This window comes from Carettochelys insculpta, chromosome 5 (assembly GCF_033958435.1).
Source record: "Carettochelys insculpta isolate YL-2023 chromosome 5, ASM3395843v1, whole genome shotgun sequence".
Lineage (NCBI taxonomy): Eukaryota > Metazoa > Chordata > Testudines > Carettochelyidae > Carettochelys > Carettochelys insculpta.
Window position 1 is genome coordinate 65,080,381 of NC_134141.1, and position 21,119 is coordinate 65,101,499.

A 21,119-nucleotide genomic window follows, 5' to 3' on the forward strand; every position below is an offset into this window, starting at 1 on the left:
TCATGAATAAATTTACTTGACTCCTCCATGTAACACAAGAAGTAGGAATCCCCCAATACAGGTTTAAAACAAACAAAACTAGGTACTTCTTTATAGAATGCACAGTCAATCACTGGAAATTGTTGCCAGGAGATGTTGTGAAGGTCAAAGCTATAATTGGTTAAAACAAACAAACAAACCAACTAGATACGTGCACTGAGCACAGGTCCCTCAATGGCTATGGGCCTAGATGGTCACTGAGGCAACCCCATGTTCCGGATATCATCACTAGCCTCTGACAGCCAGAAATTGTGTGTGTAAGACAGAGGGATGGATCACTTGATAATACCCTGTTCTGCTCATTCCCTCTAATGTACCTGCCGTTGGCCACTGTCAGAAGTTGGTCTGACCCAAGATGCCTGTTCTTAGGTTTTTTTATATTTACAAGTAACCAAAACCTATGGTGTAATAGGGAAGGTAGGTAGTTGGTACTAGCAGGCAGGAAAGGGGAAGGATTCATAAAATAATCCGTAAAATAACCAGTGGTTAAAGATCTTCTTTGTAACCAGCATGCAAGAGAGTTTGAGAAATCCTGATATACAAACTGTTTTGTATTTTTATTCTCAATTTTTCATGATATCTTCTAAAAGAAATCACATGCAAAAAACCTTCTCTTCCATAATTATTACTACACAAGAGTAAACAAATGTTGATTTAGGCTCATAAAGCTGACTCTCTGCAAGAAATTGTGGGACATTTCTCTACCAAATTACTTGCTTGTACCATTTATCCAGTTCTACTGCACATTTATTGATTTCAATGAGTTCATATTATCTGAGGAGGACAGGATAAAATTAAATCTTTTTCACAATATTTTCAAAGCTGTTTGCAAATTATGCATTATGCAGCCACAAAACATTTTAAACCTTCTCTTTCACTAAATCTCTCTTTCACAGGAGTCAATTAGCAAGAACAAGTACCTCAAATAAGAAGTATTTCCATTTTCCATTAAATCCGAGTCACTTATCTCCAACAAAATATGCATATGGTCAACAGATTACCAAAAAAAAGATTTTAATGGTTATCTTAGCACGGTGTTTCAAGGGGGCAAACTGCTGAGTTTTAAAAAACGTCCTAGTTTTTTTATTCTCATTTTAAATTTGTGCATGGACTTTATATTCAGGTCTCTTTTACAAATATAACTAGGTAGCCTCTTCAATAGAGTTGATCATGATTTAGAAGGAAAACTGGCTTATTAATGGTAATAGTAAACATTATTTTGTAATTAAATATAAATAAACTATTAAGTTTGTTACAAAGTCAGAAAGGTATAGTTTTTAAAAGATTTCCTGGAGACTCCTTTATAGCAAAAAATACCCTGTTATTTTATTGAGAAATTTATACATTGTGCCTGTGATATTGTTAGTGTATGAAATATGAACCAGTTGGCAAAATCCCCTTTTTTTAATTCAAGGGTCTAATTATCTCCGCTGCTTGATTTGACTAGAAAGCAACAGAATACAACCCATTTTAGAAACTGAGTACTATCATAGTCTTTTTATATTCAGACAATATTCTGTTTTCAAATATAGGGGTAGATTGTTGCTTTTTAAAACATAAGGCAAGGATGCAGCTGTTTTTCAAATTGGGTATGTTACTAAAATGACCCTTATTAATTTATAAATTAAATTGCAAAATGGATACTAGAAATTAAAGCTTTAATCTATTAGGTAACTACAAGAAACACAGTCAGAGGTGTAAATAGACACATGCTAGTATAACTCAATTTGGATCTTTCAATGAGTTATTCCAGAACTATTTAAATCAATTTGTAAACTTAAAAAAAAAAAGGTAAGAGATGTTTCTCTTGCAATTGCCAAGCTTTCAAACAACTACAAAAATAATCTCAGAAAAATATAAGAAACCATAAATGGACAGAGGATACTTTCTATATGGTGTTATTATTTTCAAATGCTTTTCTTGTTATTTTTCCTGTCTTTGTAGCACTTTATTTCTTCTGGATGTTTTGATTCCTCATGTCAAACCTACTTTTCATCCTGTAGGATTTGTGTGTGTGTGTATTTCTCTCACTAACTCACTCTCTCTCTCTCTCACACACACACAATTTTTATTTCTCTGTCACACTGTTTTCATTCTGAAAAATAACTACTTAAGCTCAGTTCTGCTCCCAAATGCTTTGATCATAAAAAATGTAATAGAGAGTGAACAAGGAGCCAAATTTAGTTTTTTATCTTAACCATCTCTTTACCCTCTGCCAGTTGCCCTTCTCCTTTCTCTGTTTTCAGGTAGAATCCCCCATCATCTTCCAGTGAGAGCAGAAGAGTGAGCAGCAGTTAATTCAAAAAGCACTAACTCACATAGACCAGGGGAGTTTTATGCTTCCTCTCCCTAGAAGAATTATCTGTAAAACATGGCAGTTTTCAAGAGGAACACACCATCTGCCCCCAGAAGGGGAGGGGTAGGAAAAGAGCAGAATGACTTGTCAGGAGCAACTATGTCAAACCCTCTATTCCCAATGTGGCAGGGCAGTCTGGTGAGTATGGGAAGGAACATTTCCTGCTTATTCTTGCAATGGGAAGAACAGAATTAGAAATACAAACAAACAAATAATGAGACAACTGAAAAGGAACATGAGTGACCATAGTACATTTCAGCAGTTGGAAAAGTCAGGCAGACCCCCTAGAAAATAAAGGCAGAAAGCGACGGGGTGGGGCAAGAGGTTACAGGGAAGCCAAAAACCCTTTATCTAAACTCTATCCCAGTGCTACTGAAGAGCTGACAGTGTATTCCCCTCCCAGGAGTCATCTGTTCTACCGTTGGGAGAAGGAGAAAGGAACCTGCACCTGTGAGACTCTCAAGGCCTACAGCAGGGGCTTTGTCCAACCTAGCTAACAGAGGGATTCCAAGTATTGTACATGGGTGTGCATAGGTACACATACACACATGCACACACATATTGCATAGTTTTTTGTTTTTTTTTCAGTCATGGGACCATAAACAAATAAATTATACACTGGGGTGGGGATTAAATCTGGCTTTTAAATCAGAGACCTTCATTTCTATGTAATGCAATAGCCAGAGATAAATTAACAAAGGCACTTGGATAAGCTATCATAGGTTTATGTGTTGTGGATCGAAATCTGCTGGCTTGAGATGACTAGTGGCATTGGCAGATGTTGCAACTGGGAGACAGTTTGCTTTAAGTACCAGGCATGGCTCTTTTTGTGACCTTCGCTCTCTCACCTGTTTTTCTGTAGTTTGTTCTGTTCTTTTATTTATTTACTTGTTAGGTAGACTATTTCATTGTTATACAGGCTTTTCTGAATTTTCTTGTGACAGCGTTCCTTTCTGTGGGAGAAGTGTCAATTCTTATGCTCTGAAAGAAAGGACTCACTTAAGAAAGATGTTTGTCGTTCAGAAATGTTCTTTGGCTAAGAGTTTAGCAACATCTGTATTGTTTTCTGTGGCCAACAGTGATTGTATATTTGTTTAACTGTGAGCCTGTTTCCTTTCTTTTGATTACTACCATGAACTCTTTTATCCTGATACATATTTCATTTTCAAACTTCCGAACTATGGGATGCTCATGAAAACAATGTGGCTGTTTCTACACATGCCAATTTCTTCAAAAGTGGCATGCTAACAAATGGCCTGAAATATGCTAATGAGGCACATATGCAAATTCCCTGCACCTCATTAGCATATGGTCACATGATTTCCCAAAAATTTTCAGGAAGACGGGGCCTTTGGAAGAAGGGCCTCCTTCCGGAAGACCCCCAGGGGCCACACTTCTAAATGGTGTTTTGGAGTCTGGAAGAACGTCTTCTGGACTCCAAATCATGTGACCTTATGCTAATGAGGCATGGGGAATTTGCATCTATGCCTCATTAGCATATTTCAGGCCATTTATTAGCATGCCACTTTTGAAGAATGTGGCATGTGTAGAAACGGCCTGTGACTCTGCAATAGCAACTAGAAAGACACTAGAAAGAAATAAAGCATTGAAACTCAAATCACAGCAATCTCAGAACAGAATAAACAACATGTACTCCATATCTAAGAGATAAAAAAGGGAACAAAAATATACTTAATAAATAAGGAATTAGAACATTTTCTATCAAGGGGCAAACTATATGCAAATAAAAAGAGAGAGAGAGAGAGAGAATAAAACTCAAGTGAAATCCCACCATCATATGAAACAAACTTTCTACTACATTCCTTGGAGAGACGACAATGTAGCCTTATAAACCACAGTCCTCTTCAGTTCTGCATTTTACAATTATATACGATTACATGTTCTGAACTATTTTTTTAATGAATTGTAGGATTATGTAGTTTAAACATATTCAAGTCTACTTGTGGTGGCTGCCAACTTAGTATTAAAAAAATCAATGCTCCAGCAGGAGTTCGGGAACTGCTCCTGCCCAGCTCTTCTGTCTGCCTGTCATACTTGGTACCCTTCTCCAAACCCCTTCCCTCTTCCTGGAGGGGCTCTCCTTCAGAGCAGGGGCTCAAAGCTGCTCCTGCTTAAGGCAGGTAGGAGACAACCCCAGCTGACTAGGGACTGACATGGATAACGACCAGGCATATTCCCTCATTCCCTGCCCTCAGTAAGTAGACACTGGCAGTGCCCCTTTTTGACAGGACTTTCTGGTTGAAAACCAATAACCTGGCTATCCTAGTACCTGCACTTGTTATATTATTTGCACAGAAAAAATACCCAGAAAGATAAAACACACACTGGGAAAGCTGAGCCAGGCAGTGAAGTGAGTGAAAAAGAAAGGTTACTCACCGTAGTAACGGTGGTTCTTCGAGATGTGTCCCCGTGGGTGCTCCACAATAGGTGTCGGGCTCGCCCGGCGCCGCAGATCGGATCTTCCAAGCAGTTTCTGCCGGACCGCGCATGTGCTGGCGCGCGCCGCTCCCTTACGCGCTCCTGGCCACGTGCGCGATCCGGTCCCCGCCAGTTCCTTGACCAACCGCCTCGGATGCTCCTGCAAAACACCAAACAGAGATCCAAAGCGGGGAGGATAGGTGGGTAGTGGAGCACCCACGGGGACACATCTCGAAGAACCACCGTTACTACGGTGAGTAACCTTTCTTTCTTCTTCGAGTGTCCCCGTGGGTGCTCCACAATAGGTGACTACACAGCAGTAACCCAAGATAGGAGGTGGGTAATCAGATTATGTGCAGCTTGTCCCCGAGAGGACCGCTGTCGAGAGACGGGTATCCTCTTGGAATACCCTGTGAAGGGCGTAATGTTTGGCGAAGGTGTCATAGGATGACCAGGTCGCCGCTCTGCAAATGTCTTTTAGCGCAACGCCCTTGAAAAAGGCTGTTGATGCCACCACCGCCCTAGTGGAATGAGCCCTGGGAGTGGCCAGTAAACGAGTCTTTTTGAGTTCGTAGCACATTTTCATGCAGGATACGATGTGCTTCGAGATTCTCTGCGAAGAGAGACCTTCTCCTTTCGATTTGGGAGCGAGAGAGACTAGGAGTCTATCCGTTTTCCGGAAGGACTCGGTCCTGTCTATATAGAAGGCTAGCGCCCTCCTCACGTCCAGGAGGTGTAGGTGCGCCTCTTTGTTAGAGTTATCAGGCTTTGGATAAAACGAGGGTAAAACAATAGGTTCGTTAATGTGAAACTCAGAAGAAACTTTGGGAACAAAGGCTGGATGCAGCCGTATGGTTACCGCCTCCTTGGAAAAAACAGTGCAGGGTGGCGTTGCCATAACTGCCGCAAGCTCGCTCACCCTGCGAGCTGACGTGATTGCGAGAAGAAAGGTCGTCTTTATCGTAAGGAGGCGGAGGGAAACCGTGGCCAAGGCCTCAAACGGTGGTCCTGTTAGCACATTAAGCACCAGGTCCAAGTTCCACGAAGGTGGAAGCGGTTTCCGAGGGGGGTATAGGTTTACCAACCCTTTGAGGAACCTGGTAACCATGGGATGGGCGAACACCGTGTGCCCTTCCTCCTCGTGTCTGAACGCTGAAATGGCGGCAAGGTGGACCTTTAACAAGGATAGTGAGAGTCCTCCTCTCTTGAGGTCCAGTAAATACGCTAATATCACAGGTATAGGCACCAAAAGGGGGGCTAGCCGTTTGGTAGAACACCATGCCGTGAAGCGAGTCCATTTCTGCTTGTAGGTCTTCCTGGTGGAAGTCCTCCTGCTACTTTCTAGGACTTGCTGCACTTCCTCCATACATGTGCTCTCTAGGGAGCTGAGCCATGGATTAACCACGCTTGTAGTCGCAGGCCTTGGGGGTGCGGATGCACTATGGACCCCTGCGCTTGCGTGAGCAGAGCCGGCGCCACCGGAAGGGGCATCGGTGGACGGTCCGACATGCGCAGGAGTAGGGGGAACCATTGCTGTCGATCCCACGTTGGGACTATCAGGATCATTCGGGCTCCTTCCCTCCGGGCTTTCTGCAAGACTTTGTGGATCAGCACTGTGGGAGGAAAAGCGTAAAGCAGGGGGCCCCTCCACGAGATCGCGAACGCATCCCCCAGGGACCCCCGTCCCAGTCCTGCCCTGGAGCAGAATCGTGGGCACTTCTTGTTGTGTTGAGTGGCAAACAGGTCTGTCTGGGGAAAACCCCACGTGTGGAAAATCGGTCATAGCAGATCGGGACGGATCTGCCACTCGTGCGTGAGTGCAAAACGCCTGCTCAGCTGGTCTGCCTTCACATTGTGAGCGCCTGGTAAGTACGAGGCTTTCAAGATTATATTGTTGGCGATGCGCCAGTTCCATTACCGGACTGCTTCCGCACATAAGGCACGGGACCGAGCTTCTCCTTGCCGATTTATATAAAACATGGTGGAGATATTGTCTGTACTGATCCCGACAACTTTGCCTTGTATATGGTCTCGAAAGTGTCTGCAGGCATTGAACACTGCTCTGAGCTCCAGTATATTTATGTGCAGTGACTGCTCCGTGGAGGACCACAGCCCTTGAGTCACCTCTTCGCCCATGTGTGCTCCCCACCCTATGAGGGAGGCATCTGTAGTAACAAAAACTGATATTTGTGGTTGGTGGAAGGGTACCCCTGTTAGCAAGTTCTTGGGGTTTACCCACCATTGCAGGGATTTGCGCACCTCTGCTGTGGGCGACACCACCCTGTGAACGGAGTGTGCTGCCAGTTTGTATACGCTCACCAGCCAGTGCTGCATGCTGCGCATGTGTAACCTGGCGTTCTGTACTACGAACGTCGCCGCTGCCATGTGGCCCAGCAGCTGTAAGCACGTCAGGACCGGCACCGTAGGGCTGAAGGTGATGACCTGCACGAGGGAGCCGATGGCCCGAAAGCGAGTCTCTGGTAGATACACCCTCGCTGTAATAGAATTTATGCGTGCCCCTATGAACTCTATGTCCTGTGTGGGGTCTATCTTTGATTTTGCCAGATTGATAACCAGGCTGAGCGAAGAGAACGTGCCTGCTGTGACGCGTATCATGCGTAGTACCTCGTCCTTTGAGGCCCCTTTGAGTAGGCAGTCGTCCAGATACGGGAATATAAATACCCCCTGTCTGTGCAGGTAGGCTGACACCACTGCCAAGGTCTTGGTGACGACTCTGGGGGCCGAGGAGAGGCCAAACGGTAGGACCTTGTATTGAAAATGTTCTTTGCCTACCATGAACCGGAGGAATCGCCGGTGAGCCGGATGGATAGTTATGTGAAAATACGCGTCTTGTAAGTCGAGGGCTGCGAACCAATCTCCATCGTCCAGTGCCGTAAGGATGGAGGCGATTGTGATCATCCGAAAGCGTTGCTTGCGCGGGTACCGGTTGAGGCCTCGAAGATCTAAGATGGGCCTCCAGCCTCCTGTCTCTTTCTCCGTGAGGAAGTACCTCGAGTAGAACCCTTTTCCTTGCAGTTGCTCCGGCACTCTTTCCACTGCCCCTATTAGCATGAGATGGTCTCCCTCCTGCTTGAGCCTCGCTACGTGGGAGGCCTCCTGGAGGTGGGGCTTGGGTGGAGGTCGTGGCGGTGGGAGCGACTGGAAGGGGATGGCGTACCCCGTGGCTATGATCTCCAGCACCCATTTGTCTGTGGTGATCCTTCGCCACTGGTCGTAAAATGGTCGGAGGCGATGGTGGAATAACCGCTTCGGATGACTTTGTGCGATGGTAGTGATGGCGCAGCCCTGGATCTGTGTGTCAAACTTGTGGCCTTTGGCCCTGCCCCGAGGATGCACGGGCGGTGTCCTCCGGTGCCTGCAGGCTGCGTGCCTGCGTGCTCTGCACCGCCGGTTCCCCGGGGGTCAGTGCCGCTGCTTGCGGAGCCGCTGGTACCGGCGCTTGTTCAGCCGCCGCCCTGCCTGCGGTGCGGGGTGGCTGTTTGATTATCGGAGGCTGAGCCGCCTCCACGTGGCTCTCCGTGCCGCCGCCGATCAGCTGTTGCTGCAGCTGGGGGCTGTGCGCTCCTCCCGTCCCGCTCGCTGTTGCTGCCGGCAGGGATCGGGCTGGGGAGGCTTTCCTCCGTTTTTGCGCTGATGGGGTGAGGGAGGCAGCTTTCCTTTTATGGGCCCCGGAGGGTCCCTCCTGCTGTGGCCGCTCCGGCACGTCTGGCTGGAGGGCCTTGTCGAAGAGCAGCATTTTAAGCCGCATCTCCCTGTCCTTCCTTGCTCTGGCTGAGACTGTGCCCATCAGACGCTGGCATTGCCTCTCGGCAGGACTCACATTTCTTGAATCCTGAAGAGGACATTGTTGGTGAGTCTTTCAGTTGTTAATGGGTACTTAGCACCTTCTCTGTGCTGTTTTTCCCCCTCTCCGATAGCCTGCCACGGCAGGAGGGCTAATGGCCCTAGGCTCCTGGCCTCCGGTGCTCCGCTTGTTACTAGGACTGGACTGAATGCTGTCCCACTTGTTGTTTGTTTTTTTTTGAAAATAACAACTGGCTAACTTAACAGTAGCCTAAGAACTTGAAAACTTTAAAGAAAAAACAGTTAAAACCATTGAATACGCTAACTTGGCTGTAGCCTAGTCGGATTCCGTCTGCAGCCGACGGCGGTTAAGAGGAACTGGCGGGGACCGGATCGCGCACGTGGCCAGGAGCACGCAAGGGAGCGGCGCGCACCGGCGCATGCGCGGTCCGGGAGAAACTGCTTGGAAGATCCGATCTGCGGCGCTGGGCGAGCCCGACACCTATTGTGGAGCACCCACGGGGACACTCGAAGAAGAACACTAGTATTTCACCTATGAAGATCCAAGTTCAAGTTCTAGGTCTGATAACAAGTAAAACATATTTTAATTCAAATTTATCATCTGCGAGGTGAAAGCCAGAAGTAATATTCTGTGCACAGCCACTGCTCTTTTAATATACAGCTACTACTGAGCCCTTTCTCTGTCTCTGCTCCAAACTTCCCGAGTTGGCTGGGTCCTACTTCTGGTGGGCTGGCCAATCTTAACTCTTAAAAAGCCTTGCTACCAGCTGTGAAAGACTGTGAATAGTATAAAGGCTACTGAGGCATGCAAACACTGAAGCTATCCAGAATACCCAAAACATCAAGCAGACCAGAATCAAAGTTAAGACATTTCTTGCAGATCTCAAGGAGAAAAAAAAAAAACAAGTTTTAGGTGAGCGCAAAGGCATAAATGGTTGCAGGGATGAAAGATTTATAATCCCATTTAGTGATTCTCCTGCTGAACTCAATATCAGAGGGCTGCATTTTAAACTTGTTCTGAACCTGGTGAATCCCGGAACAACATGGCAAAGGTGTCTATAGGAACAATATAGGAACACTGGCAGAGACATTTTTAGAAACCTTCGCAAAGCATGGCCAGAATAGGCCTGGCTGAAGACAGCGCTATCAGTCTCTCATTTTCAAGTCACTAACATATATACCAATCTCATTCAGAAAAACAGAAAATCATAATGGGACTAAAAGTTCACTTTTGCATCCGTGCTTCTATTAAGAGTCAAGTATTACACCAAACCTTCAGTGAAAATGTAGCCTAGTTCTTTGTGAAAAGAATGGTTCTTGTTACTGCCCAGAAGAAAATTTGGAAGCATTTTTTAAAAACATATTAACTGTCCCGCATAGGAAGGAACACCAGAGGTTACCAAGCACGCAGTTTTTCTTGCTATAAACAAATTCAAAGTGAGAATAAAGTATCTAGCAGCAATTATCATTTTAATAGTGTGAAACTGTCTCCACCTGCTGACAAAATAAAAACACAGCAGTTCCAAAGTGTACCATGAAAAATAAATAAGGTTTTCCTAAATAACCTATTTTCATACATTTTAATGCAAGATACATATGTAAACACCAAAAATCCCTTAATGGGTAGAGTAAATTATAAAATCATTAATAACAAAGGCAACAATAACATAGGCATCTCATGGACAAGGGGTACTGTTGTTCTGAACTCGACTGAGGAGAACTAAGAACACCATTTCTGCACTTAACAAATGTCTAATGGTAATTCCCAATGGTAATGTGGTGTCTGGACTGCTTACAGAGAAAGACCCAGCAGACCTGCACAGCTCATTACATCACAGCTAGCATAAACCAAGCTTACAACTATAGAACTGTTGGAATAGATCATGATAACACTAATAAAGGCAATTAAGACAATATACTTAGAGATACATGTTATCAAAAACGCCAACATAAATTTACCTGGAATAAGTTCCATAACTATATAAATAGGCTGCCTTTGAGTGCAAACTCCTATTAGCTTCACAATATTGGGATGGTCATATTGCTTCAGTATTCTGCATAGGGTACAAAAAAGTATGATTATGAGGTTTTTTTCATTAGGCAAGTTAAGTAAAATAAGTATCAAAAGAAAAACATCTCAAACCTCTCACATTATTTTAAAGCAAAATTTCTCTGGTTATAGTATCTGAAATAAAAACTGAGGTTATGGCTACACTACTGAGTTTTGACAACAAAAGCCCAGTTTTGTTGACAAAACTGGTGGAACATCCACATACAAAATGTGTTTTGTTGACTGTATGTTGACAAAAGTCAGCACTTCCGCTGACAGCCTTCTGCCTCTCCCAGATGGGAAGAGCACCTTTTGTCGACAGGTTCTGTCAACAAAAAAACTAGGTGGACACGTTGCGGGGTGTGGGGGGCGGGGCTTTCTCTCTACAAATAGGGCATCCAGGACTATGGGCAGTCATGTCTGCTGTGCTTCTGGGTGCCTATTTTGTCAAGAAAGCAACCGGGCAGTCCAGCTGCTCTGTCGACAGAGTGGAGTGCTCTTCCAATTGGCTTTTGTGTGTGGCAGCACTCTGTCAACAGAAGTTTTGTCAGGAAATCTCTTCCGAGAGTGACTTCTGTCAAGGAGATTGCTGCAGTATAACCATAGCCTACGAGGTCTGAACTCCATTGCAGGTGACACTGTGGAAACTAAGTATTCCCCTGGTGATCCAAACATTTGGCTACATAAAAAAAACTACTATATAATTGTCTTGAGCTCAGGAGACCCAGAATTTCACTAGAAGATCAGAACTGTGAAGTATTGGTAGAGATGAGTCAAAAACCTTGAAAAGAATTTGTCTGCACTTTGCCTGTGCACCGCCCAACCTCCAACTCACTTTCCTAAGTGTTAAGCACAGTGGGCACGTCTGCATAAGAAGCATCTGTCAACAGAAATTACTGTCGACAGGGTAATGTCAACAGAACCTCTGTCAACAGATTCCATCTACACATGACTTGCTCTGTCAACAGAGAACTGCCAGACCTGGTACCAGAAAGTGGAATGGCAGCTCTGCAAAGAGGACTACCAGGCACCCGGAAGCCCTCTTTGTCGACAGAAGTGTCTACACTGCACTTTTGTCAACAGTACTCTGTCCAGAGATTAACAAGAAGCCCTGTGGCACCTTACAGACTAACAGATAAGCTTTGGTGGGCAAAGACCCGCTTCATCAGGTATCTGTTAGTCTATAAGGTGCCATAGGACTTCTTGTTCTCGAAGATACAGACTAACACAGCTATCTCTCTGATACTTGTCCAGAGATTGCTATGCCTCAAATTTTTGAGGGATAATACTGTCAAGGAAAATGCAGAGTTCTGTAGCGACTTTGTCAACAGAATGCTTTAAGCGTGTAGACTTTTCCTGAGTTATGTCGACAGAAGTCCCCTTCTGTCCACAAAACTCTCTAGTGTAGACACAGCCAGTAAGAATATTTAAACCAAAAACAAAAATTAAAGGATAACTATTCCAAGTTAGGAAACTAAAATGATCTTGAATCTGTTTAAGAAAGGCTACAATGAGAACATTTACAGACAAAAGAATATGCCATGATTTATTAAAGAAAAGGAGGGCTACTGAGAATTCTAGTACGATATCATAGCTTTTGAAAGTTTGCTGCCTAGTACTTATTAATTTGAACCACCTGTTGTAAAAGACAACGGAAAGTTTTAGCATGCTTGAAAGAAATCTCAGTAAGGAATTTCATTTTCATTTCAATATACAAATCATTTCTTGAGTTGGAGGCTGCTTAACAAGTGAAGCAATTCCTTGCTAGGCAGCCAGGCTATTAGCATGAAATCAAAGCCATTTCCAAAGAATCCAATAAAAGTCATTTCTATGAATGTTTTCTACTTTTTTCACCTTTCTAAAACTCAGTTATTTGTGTAACAATGAAACTATGTTAAACTCTAGCGTGAGGATGGCAAGATTTAAAACATTTAAAAATATTATGGTATACACCCTTACCCTGAAAATTTAGTGGCCTTATACTTGTGCATCAGCTCATATGCACAGGCCTAAGCTGCGTTATCACCAACATTTCATAATATAATGGACATTCCAACCTCATTTTTCCCCCTTATCAAGGAATATTTTTGGTGACTGGCACAACCCAGTCCTTCCAGAAGGCCAGTTACTCCCCAAGAAAGATTAGTTAATGAGGTTAAAACTAACATCTACATATATTTATGATTACCACTATTGCTTTAAGATCTTGCATGAGTCTGTGATACAGTTAGACGCTCGAAAAAAAACCTCTTTACTTGGTGGCAATGTTAGTTTTCGGGGTTATTTGTGGTTACTGAACTGGTCAATAAGGATTTCTGAAATCTTTAATTTTCAAACTTTAAACCTCCAGGATAAGCACATATCTAATTGCTTTTAGAGAACTCACCTGGCCTCTGATAAAAATTTTATTTTCAGTTCCTGAGGAAGATCTTCTTTACAAGTTTTTACAGCAACAGGTGTTTTATCCTTTAATGTTCCTTTATATACTTCTCCAAAATTACCCTGAAATTGCAAATATACATATTCATTGTGCTGAATAAAGATGGTATTAAGTTTTCAGAAAAAAAGCTAATATTCAGAAGAAACAGATACCTGATGTCAAACTATTTTTCTTAGGATCCATGTTTTAAAGATGCTGTTATAAAATCACACAGCAGCTTCACAGGATAATTGCTTTATTGGATGCTCTTTTTCCAACATTATTCAGTTTAATAATACATTTATATATTTGATATTTAACATACATAAGTCGACAAAGAAATTCTACTTTAACTTTTCTGAAAATAGTAAAACGTTTTTTCATTAAACAGGTTATTCTTCAAATCCTCCTTCTAGTCAGTGGAACTTCATTAAGGTCTAACAGCTTGATGACACATTCAAGATCTTATTTTCTTCCCTCCCATCTATACTAACCCCACATCTCCAGATAAGAAAATGGAGAAATATTAATTTCCTACTTTGACATGCAGAACTTTTGTCACCTGATATGATCTCTGCTAGAGCATGACACAGGCAACAGTACTCATTACAATATAATCAACTGCTGTTATGGATAGTTCTTAATTGCACTGTCACATTCCTAACTCAAAATAATTTGTGCAGGGATGGTAATGGCTCTCCATATTTTTTATAAGATTTACTTGACCTAAACGCTTGTACTCCAGATGGAGCATAGGTCACCTACATGTCTCCTCCACTTCACTATGTCTTAGGACAAACTTCTAGCTGACCCCAGGACCACCCCAGTTGTTGTCTTTCAATTTCAGTAGATCTTCACCACCTTGTCCAAGGCTCTATTGGATTTTCCTTGTGGGTTACATCTGAAAGCTTGACAGACTATACCGCATGATGGTTTTCTGAGTGTGTGTCCTAGCCATTCCCTTCTCTTGATTTGAATGTCAAGTGGTTCTTGCCCTACTCCCTTTGAAAGTTCCTCACTTGTGATGAAGTCTTGCCATTTGATGTCAAGGGTGTACTTTAGGCATCTATTAATTAACGTTTGTAGCTTCTGATTTGAAGACTTCTGAGTATTCCAGTTCTCATATCCATATGAGTACATTCTTCACATCTGTATTGAAAATCCGTAATTTCATCTTTGCAGATTTTATCTGTGATCTTCATATAGGATGAAGAGTCTTGAATGCAGCTGTTGCTTTCCCTATTCTGGCACTGATAACCTTGTCTGTTTCTTTTTCTCTGCCATTATAATCCCCAAGCCAGTGAACTCCTCCACATCTTGCGGGTCATCCCCTCCTAGGGGAATGGTGGTGGTGTTGGACTGGTTGATCCTCATTATCCCTTTTGATGTTCTGTCTATTCATTGGGACAGTTTTGTCTAGTGCTGTGACCTTTTCTTCCACGCTTTCATATTGGCGTGAAGGTAAGGCCACATTGTCAGCAAAATCAATGTCCTCTAGCTCTTTGAGAAGCCTCCACTGAATACGCTGTTCATAGCCATTTGTTGTCCTGCTCATAATCCAGTCCATTGTGATCAAGAACAGGAAAGGTGACAATAGGCATTCTTGTTACACTCCTGAAAATATGCTGAAGGGTTCTGTTAAGGCACCACTGTGAAAAACTTGGCATATCGAGGGTTCATATTTTGAATGGATCAGGTTAACAATTTTGGATGGGATACCATGGTGTTACAGCAGTTCCCACAGTGTGTACCAATGCTGTCAAAAGGCTTTTTAGAAATCTATGAAGGTTATGTAAGGAGTCCGGGGTGGGGGGGAGAGTTCCACTCAAGCAACTGTTCTATGATAGCTCTGAGAGTTAGGGTGGACCATCTGTCCTGTATTGGGCGGGACGGTCCCATATTTGGGACACCAAAAAGATATCCCGACTTATTTTTTTAAAAAGGGTGAATTGTCCCATATTGGGCTGTCCCCCCTCAGACTCAGGGAAGCATGGGAAGCTGCTGGGGGCTGCTGCTTCCCCAGGGCTCCCAGGGAAGCTGGCAGCTGCAGCTCCCCCAGGGCTGTGGGGGGGATGGCCGTCAGCTGCTGCTTCCCCATGGGTTCAGGGGAGGGCCAGCAGCTGCCGCTTCCCTGCGGATCCCGGGGGTTGCGGCTTCCCCAGGGGCATGGGGAGGGCCAGCAGCTGTGGCTTCCCTGGGGCTGTGGGGATCGCTGGCAGCTGCAACTTCCCAGGGTACCCAGTGAGTGGCAGGGGCTGCAGTTTCTCCAGGGCTCTGGAGGATCGCTGGCAGCTGCGGCTTCCCCTAGACTGCTGGGGATCACCGGCGATTGCTGCTTCCCCAGAGCTCCTGGGGAGCGCAAGCAGCTGCCACCTGCCTCCTGTCGGAGGAGCCACCCCTGCCCCCCAATATCTCCCTGTCCCTTATTTGGGACAGGGAGAGATGATAGCTGAACTGAGAGCTGCTATTTGGTCAGTACAAGATCTCTTGCTTCAGAAGCCAGCCTGTTCTTCCCTGAGCTGTCCACTGATTTCTGTCTTCATTCTCCCCAAGACAATCCAACTGAATGCTTTTTGTGGATTAGACTGTAACGTGATGTCCCTCCAGTTCTTGCATCCCTTCTGGTTGCCTTTCTTTCAAAGCTTGATAAGGTAGTCATGATTCCAGTCTGATGGGATCTCCTCAGTGTCTCAAATTTCCCCAATATACTATACGTCATGTTGACTGATGTCTCTCCACCTGTCTTGATTGCTTCCACGGGGATGTTGCCTGGACCAGGGGCTTTTCTACTTTTCAGACAGGCAATGGCTTTCCTGATTTCTTCTTTTGTAGGTCTGTTGCTGTTAATTTGCAAAGGTTCCACATGGGCAGGGTGGTTCAGTAGCTGTTTGAAGTGTTCCTTCCATCTACAGAGCTGCTCGCTTGGGTTTGTTAGCACATGCCCTTCCTAATCCACTGTATGCTGTGACCCAGCCGGCTGCCTTCTGATGTCAAACACTTCCTTCAAGTTTCTCTATTCTGCACCTTGTTCTGCTTTTTGTGTAAGATTTTTCACAAAGCTCTTCTTGTTCCATTTCACAGCCTTTTAAACTTCTCTGTTGGCTTTTGTATAGAAGTATCTGAACTTCCGCCTTGGCTGCTCTTGTTTTGCTGCTGTTGACTTGCTTTTCTGTCTTTTCATTTCTTCAATTTTCTCAGTTTCTGCTGTGGTCTGTTCTTCATAACACCTTGTCCTCTTTCCCAATGTTTTATTGCATCACTCTTTCCAGGCTGTTTTGGTGTCTTCCCAAATTTGTTCCAAAGCACTACCTTTTAGGATGAAGTTTGTCAGAAGTGCATATCTGTTGGACAGCTCCACTTGGAAAAAGGCTCTTGTCTGTATAGCCTTCAGGTGCTCCACGTTGAATCTCAATCCCGGCTTGGTCCCGGTGGCGGCGCATGAGCAATATGCAGCTCATGTGTGTAGCAACCCATAACCATCACACACCACATGCCACCCATTATTTACTTGATAAAAATGTTAAATGTTGGGTTGAGAACAGAAACCTAGGGAAGTCCACTGGAAACACTTCCATTCAACAATTTCCCACTAACAGCTATTATTTGAGACCTGCCAGGTGGCCATTTCTTAATTCATTTAACATATGATGTATAGATATTGTTCAGTACCAATTCTTAAGTGAGAATGTCATATGGTACTGAGTCCAATATTTTATAAAAATCTAAATACATAATGTATGCACAACCTTTACCAAATATAAAATCATAATATGAAATTGAATAAAATTCAGGTTTGTTTGAGAAAACAGATTGTTCCATTAAACCTGTTAATTAGAATTAAGTACAAGATTTATTAAGAATTAACATCAGGGGATCAAGGATATTTATGCCAACTTTTTTACAATTCTTAGGTATAAATTATCTGGGCCTTCTCATTTATGCCTATTTCACATTCTTCTTAATTAGCAATGGTCTGGAAAGTAGTTTGTCATCTTCATGGGATATGTCATTGTACATTATCCTACTCCTTTCCAGAGACAGAAATGAAATACTTAATGAACATTTCTGCCTTTTCTGCATGTGGTTGCTCCTCAATCAGTTCTTTTATATAGCTATATGCATGCACAATAGATGCAATTTTCTTTCCCAAGAAATAATTCTTCCAGTTATTTGATGTTCTGTACATTTTTCTGTCAAACTCTATCTTGATGCAGTCCTAACTCATTTGAGTACATTATTTTTTCACATTACTTAACTTATTTTACTTAATATTGAAATCATAGAATCATAGAAGGGTAGAACTGGAAGGGACCTCGAGAGGCCATCGAGTCCAGCCCCCCTGCCCTCATGGCAGGACCAAGCATTTTCTAGACCACCCCTGAAAGCCATCTATCTAACCTCTTCTTAAATAGCTCCAGTGATGGAGATTCTACCACCTCCCTTGGCAATTCGTTCCAGTGTTTGATCACCCTGACAGTTAGGAACTTTTTCCTAATGTCCAACCTGAACCTCCCCTGCTGCAATTTCAGTCCATTGCCTCTTGTTCTATCCTCAGAGGCAAGGAAGAACAAGTTCCCTCCCTCTGCCTTATGACACCCTTTTAAATACCTGAAAACTGCTATCATGTCCCCCCTCAATCTTCTCTTTTCCAAACTAAACAAGCCCAATTCTTTCAGCAGGATTGAAGAAAATACCACCTGTGCCCCAGACTCCCTGACCCATGCCCCCAGAGCCCTGAAGTCACTCTTGACCTGCTCAGCGTCACACCTTGCAGTATCATTAGTGCCCACATGGATGAGAAGCATGGGATAGTAGTCAGAGGGCCGGATAATCCTCGACAATGCCTGCGTAACATCTCGGATACGGGCCCCCGGCAGGCAGCACACCTCCCGAGAGGAAATGTCAGGGCGACAGATGGGCGCCTCTGTCCCCCTCAGAAGAGAGTCTCCAACCACCACGACTCTACGTTTCCTTCTTGCAGGAGTGGCAGTAGACTTCCCAGCCTTGGGGGTACGAGGCTTCTCCTCGTCTGTACGGGATAATTCTTGGTCTCCTGTATCGAGTACAGCATAACGGTTTTCCAGTACCACAGTGGGAGGGTTCTGAGCAGGGGTGGGACACAGCCTGCTGCAAGAAGTAACCAGCTGCCAGTGTCCACCCTGGTCCACCTCCTCCAGTGGTTTATCAGCCGTCCCGTGCACTGGGACGGTTACCTCCGCAGTCTCCACCTGAATACTATCCAGGAACTGCTCATGGACTCGGATACTCCTCAACCTGGCCACCTCCTCCTGTAGCTCCCCCACCTGCCGCCTGAGAGATTCCATGTATTACTTTTGTTCAAAGAGTCATTTTGCCTGTCTTGGTCATCTACAAATAACATATGTTTGTTTTTGTGAGGAGGACTTGATGGATGACAGCAATGTGTCTTTTTTCCCCGTGTTCTTCAGCAGAACTGGTATTATAACAGTGTGGCACTTTTAGCGGACCTAATTCTCTGTTTATCTACTGGTAGTTTGTGTTTTTGTTTCTTCAGGCTGTCAAAGAGATTTTCTCGTGTAGAAGAATGCTCTGACACAATTTTCCATTCCTGTTCTTTGAATCCTGTTCTTTGTTCCTTAAATTCTTACTCTACAAGGAACATACGTTTTAAGCTAAGTCAACTGTCTTTATTTATATGTTTTATTTAAGCCACTTTTCAGACTTGGCCCTATTCTACAGCATTAGAGGCAGTGAGTGCTGCATAGTGAATTAAACACAAAGTTAAGAACTAGAAATTCTTGAACATTAATTTCAATACTTTAACTCACCATGGAGTTTGGCATCACAGTTTCACCAAATGTAAAATGGGCTATAAGGCTAATTACTTACCTAACTTAGAGAAGTATTCTAAAGATTTATATTTGCGAAAGACTTGGATGACATAATATAAGTCACTTCCTAAGTGCTATGAATTATTTTGACTACTTTATGATGTTATCTGCACTATTGTTTGACCTGCCTTCCAATAGACAATAACTCATATAAAGTCAGTCATTTTATTATTTCCAAATACAGTGTCATATTTTAATCAGCTCACTAATTCAGGTAAGCATCTTTAGTAGTCTGCAGTAACATTACTCATTGCTTGCACTTTTACAAAACATTAGATTTCTTAAAAATCAATATACATATGTAAATATATGAAATATGCAAGCTCTCCTTAAAATACTTGCAGGAATCAAAAGATAAAAAAATTCCCACTTACTAGTAAATGTAGTATACTTTGATACATGGTGAAAATCAATGTTATTTCCAATGCATTAAACTATTCGAATTACTACAAACAAATGTTGCTAACTAGAAAAACTCAAAAAACAAGCAGGAAAAAAAAACCTACAGACTTCACAACCAATAAATACTTAGAACTCATAGGTTAAGGATTTTTATTTAGCTCTGTTGATTACTTACTTTGCCCAGCAATTCTCCCAGTGTGACATCTTCATGATTGAGAACCCATTTCTTATCCTACAGCAAGAGGGAGGGGGGAAAAAAAAAACCATGGTTACTTAGTCCATGCAACAGTACATTTCCTACAAGATATATCTGAGCTAGCAGAAATAGACCTAAAGAAATATTTCATTGAGACCATTCAATCAAACTTATGCCAAGAATTTATATCCTCAAGAGGCAGTAAAACAGATTTAAGAAATGTTGCTGCATAATAGGATATTAAAATCTGCATTATAGCAAATTTCTATCAGAAGATTAAGCCTTCAGCATAATATTAAACATGTAAATAGAGCACATTAGGCAATATTTTCATAAGGCTCAGGATCTGATATCTACTATTGCTGATTTTAAAATGACATTAGTCAAAGTAAGAGATCAGGCTCAGGAGACTTCCTTTTGCAATACAAAAAAAAAAAAAATCTTAATTTCGACTGGTTGCAACAAAATGGTTTCCCTCCCAGTACACAGTTATATGAACTGTTTTTTGTACAGTTGAACTGGCCATGTGTTAGCATTTATTAAACCTACTGTGTGCTGTTTCACATATTTCTGAAGTAATATCCTGCAGTATAATAAAAAAACAAACATCTATTATAGTTTCAGTACAGTACTGAGGATCAGTCATGCAAACATTCTATTACAAAACAGCATATGTAATTAAATGGTTGCAATAGCTGCTGTCTGCACTGGGACACAACTGGACTGGTACAAACGCCTTTTGTTAAAACATTTTCAGAGCTGTATTTTAATACTAATAGGTATGATCACAAAAAGGGGTTATTTATTTCTGTTTATTTCTTTGTATTTCTCCAGCATATGATATTCAAGGCACCTAACAAATACCATCAGCAACAATCTCTTATATGAAAATTTAAGATCACAATTACACCATGAATCTGTCCATTACTAATGAAATAAACCCGACTCTCAACAAGCCTACTGCCATCCCATCAACCTTTGCTTCAGAATAAAAAACAGGCTTTGTACCATGCCTGATAAAATAGCAAATCTAGCCTTAATGGACCACGTGTAAAGCAAATTCCCAAGTCAAGGAACCCTTTACTTGTTGTTCCTCCTTCAGAAAGAGGGGTCAGATTTCAGCAACAGCACAAACACAAGTACCACACAGAAAATAAGGTGGGTTCCCAGTTAACCCGGTCTCAAAATATTCAGGGTTGTAAACATATTGACAAACCAGTGCAGATTACAGATTAGTGCTCATTTTTGTATTATACAGCTTAATACTCAAGCAGCTGCACTGACATAAAATTTCAGTTTTACAATGATCTTACCGTACAGCCTATGCAGAACAGTGACTAATGGTGACAGCAACATCAATAACTGACCTGAATTCAACTGAACTGAGAAAGTGTTTCAGATTCCCCTTTTCACTAATATTTATTGTTGATTTAAAGGCCCCTTCATGCCATCAATATTAACCTATAATTAGAACTGCAATATATTTTTTAACCTTTTGTTGGTCCTGCATTAATTGAAAACAA

General features: G+C 42.8%; 1 protein-coding gene across 17 annotated transcripts in view; it reads right to left on the reverse strand.

The window, feature by feature from the left end:
• The window catches only part of FER (FER tyrosine kinase), a 443,173-nt gene that overhangs the window by 126,034 nt on the left and 296,020 nt on the right, over positions 1 to 21,119 (reverse strand). For 16 of the 17 annotated variants that reach the window (XR_012645737.1, XM_074995257.1, XM_074995259.1 and 13 more), the window contains 3 exons: positions 19,576 to 19,632; positions 13,096 to 13,211; positions 10,619 to 10,713 (listed from right to left, as the gene is read on the reverse strand). Coding sequence is in view for 15 of the 17 variants with exons in the window: in XM_074995257.1 (XP_074851358.1) it covers positions 10,619 to 10,713; positions 13,096 to 13,211; positions 19,576 to 19,632 (268 nt within the window). In the remaining 2 variants the exon portion in view is untranslated. Of the gene's footprint in view, positions 1 to 10,618; positions 10,714 to 13,095; positions 13,212 to 19,575; positions 19,633 to 21,119 lie in introns of those variants that run through there. The other variant, XR_012645738.1, reaches the window with a different exon arrangement.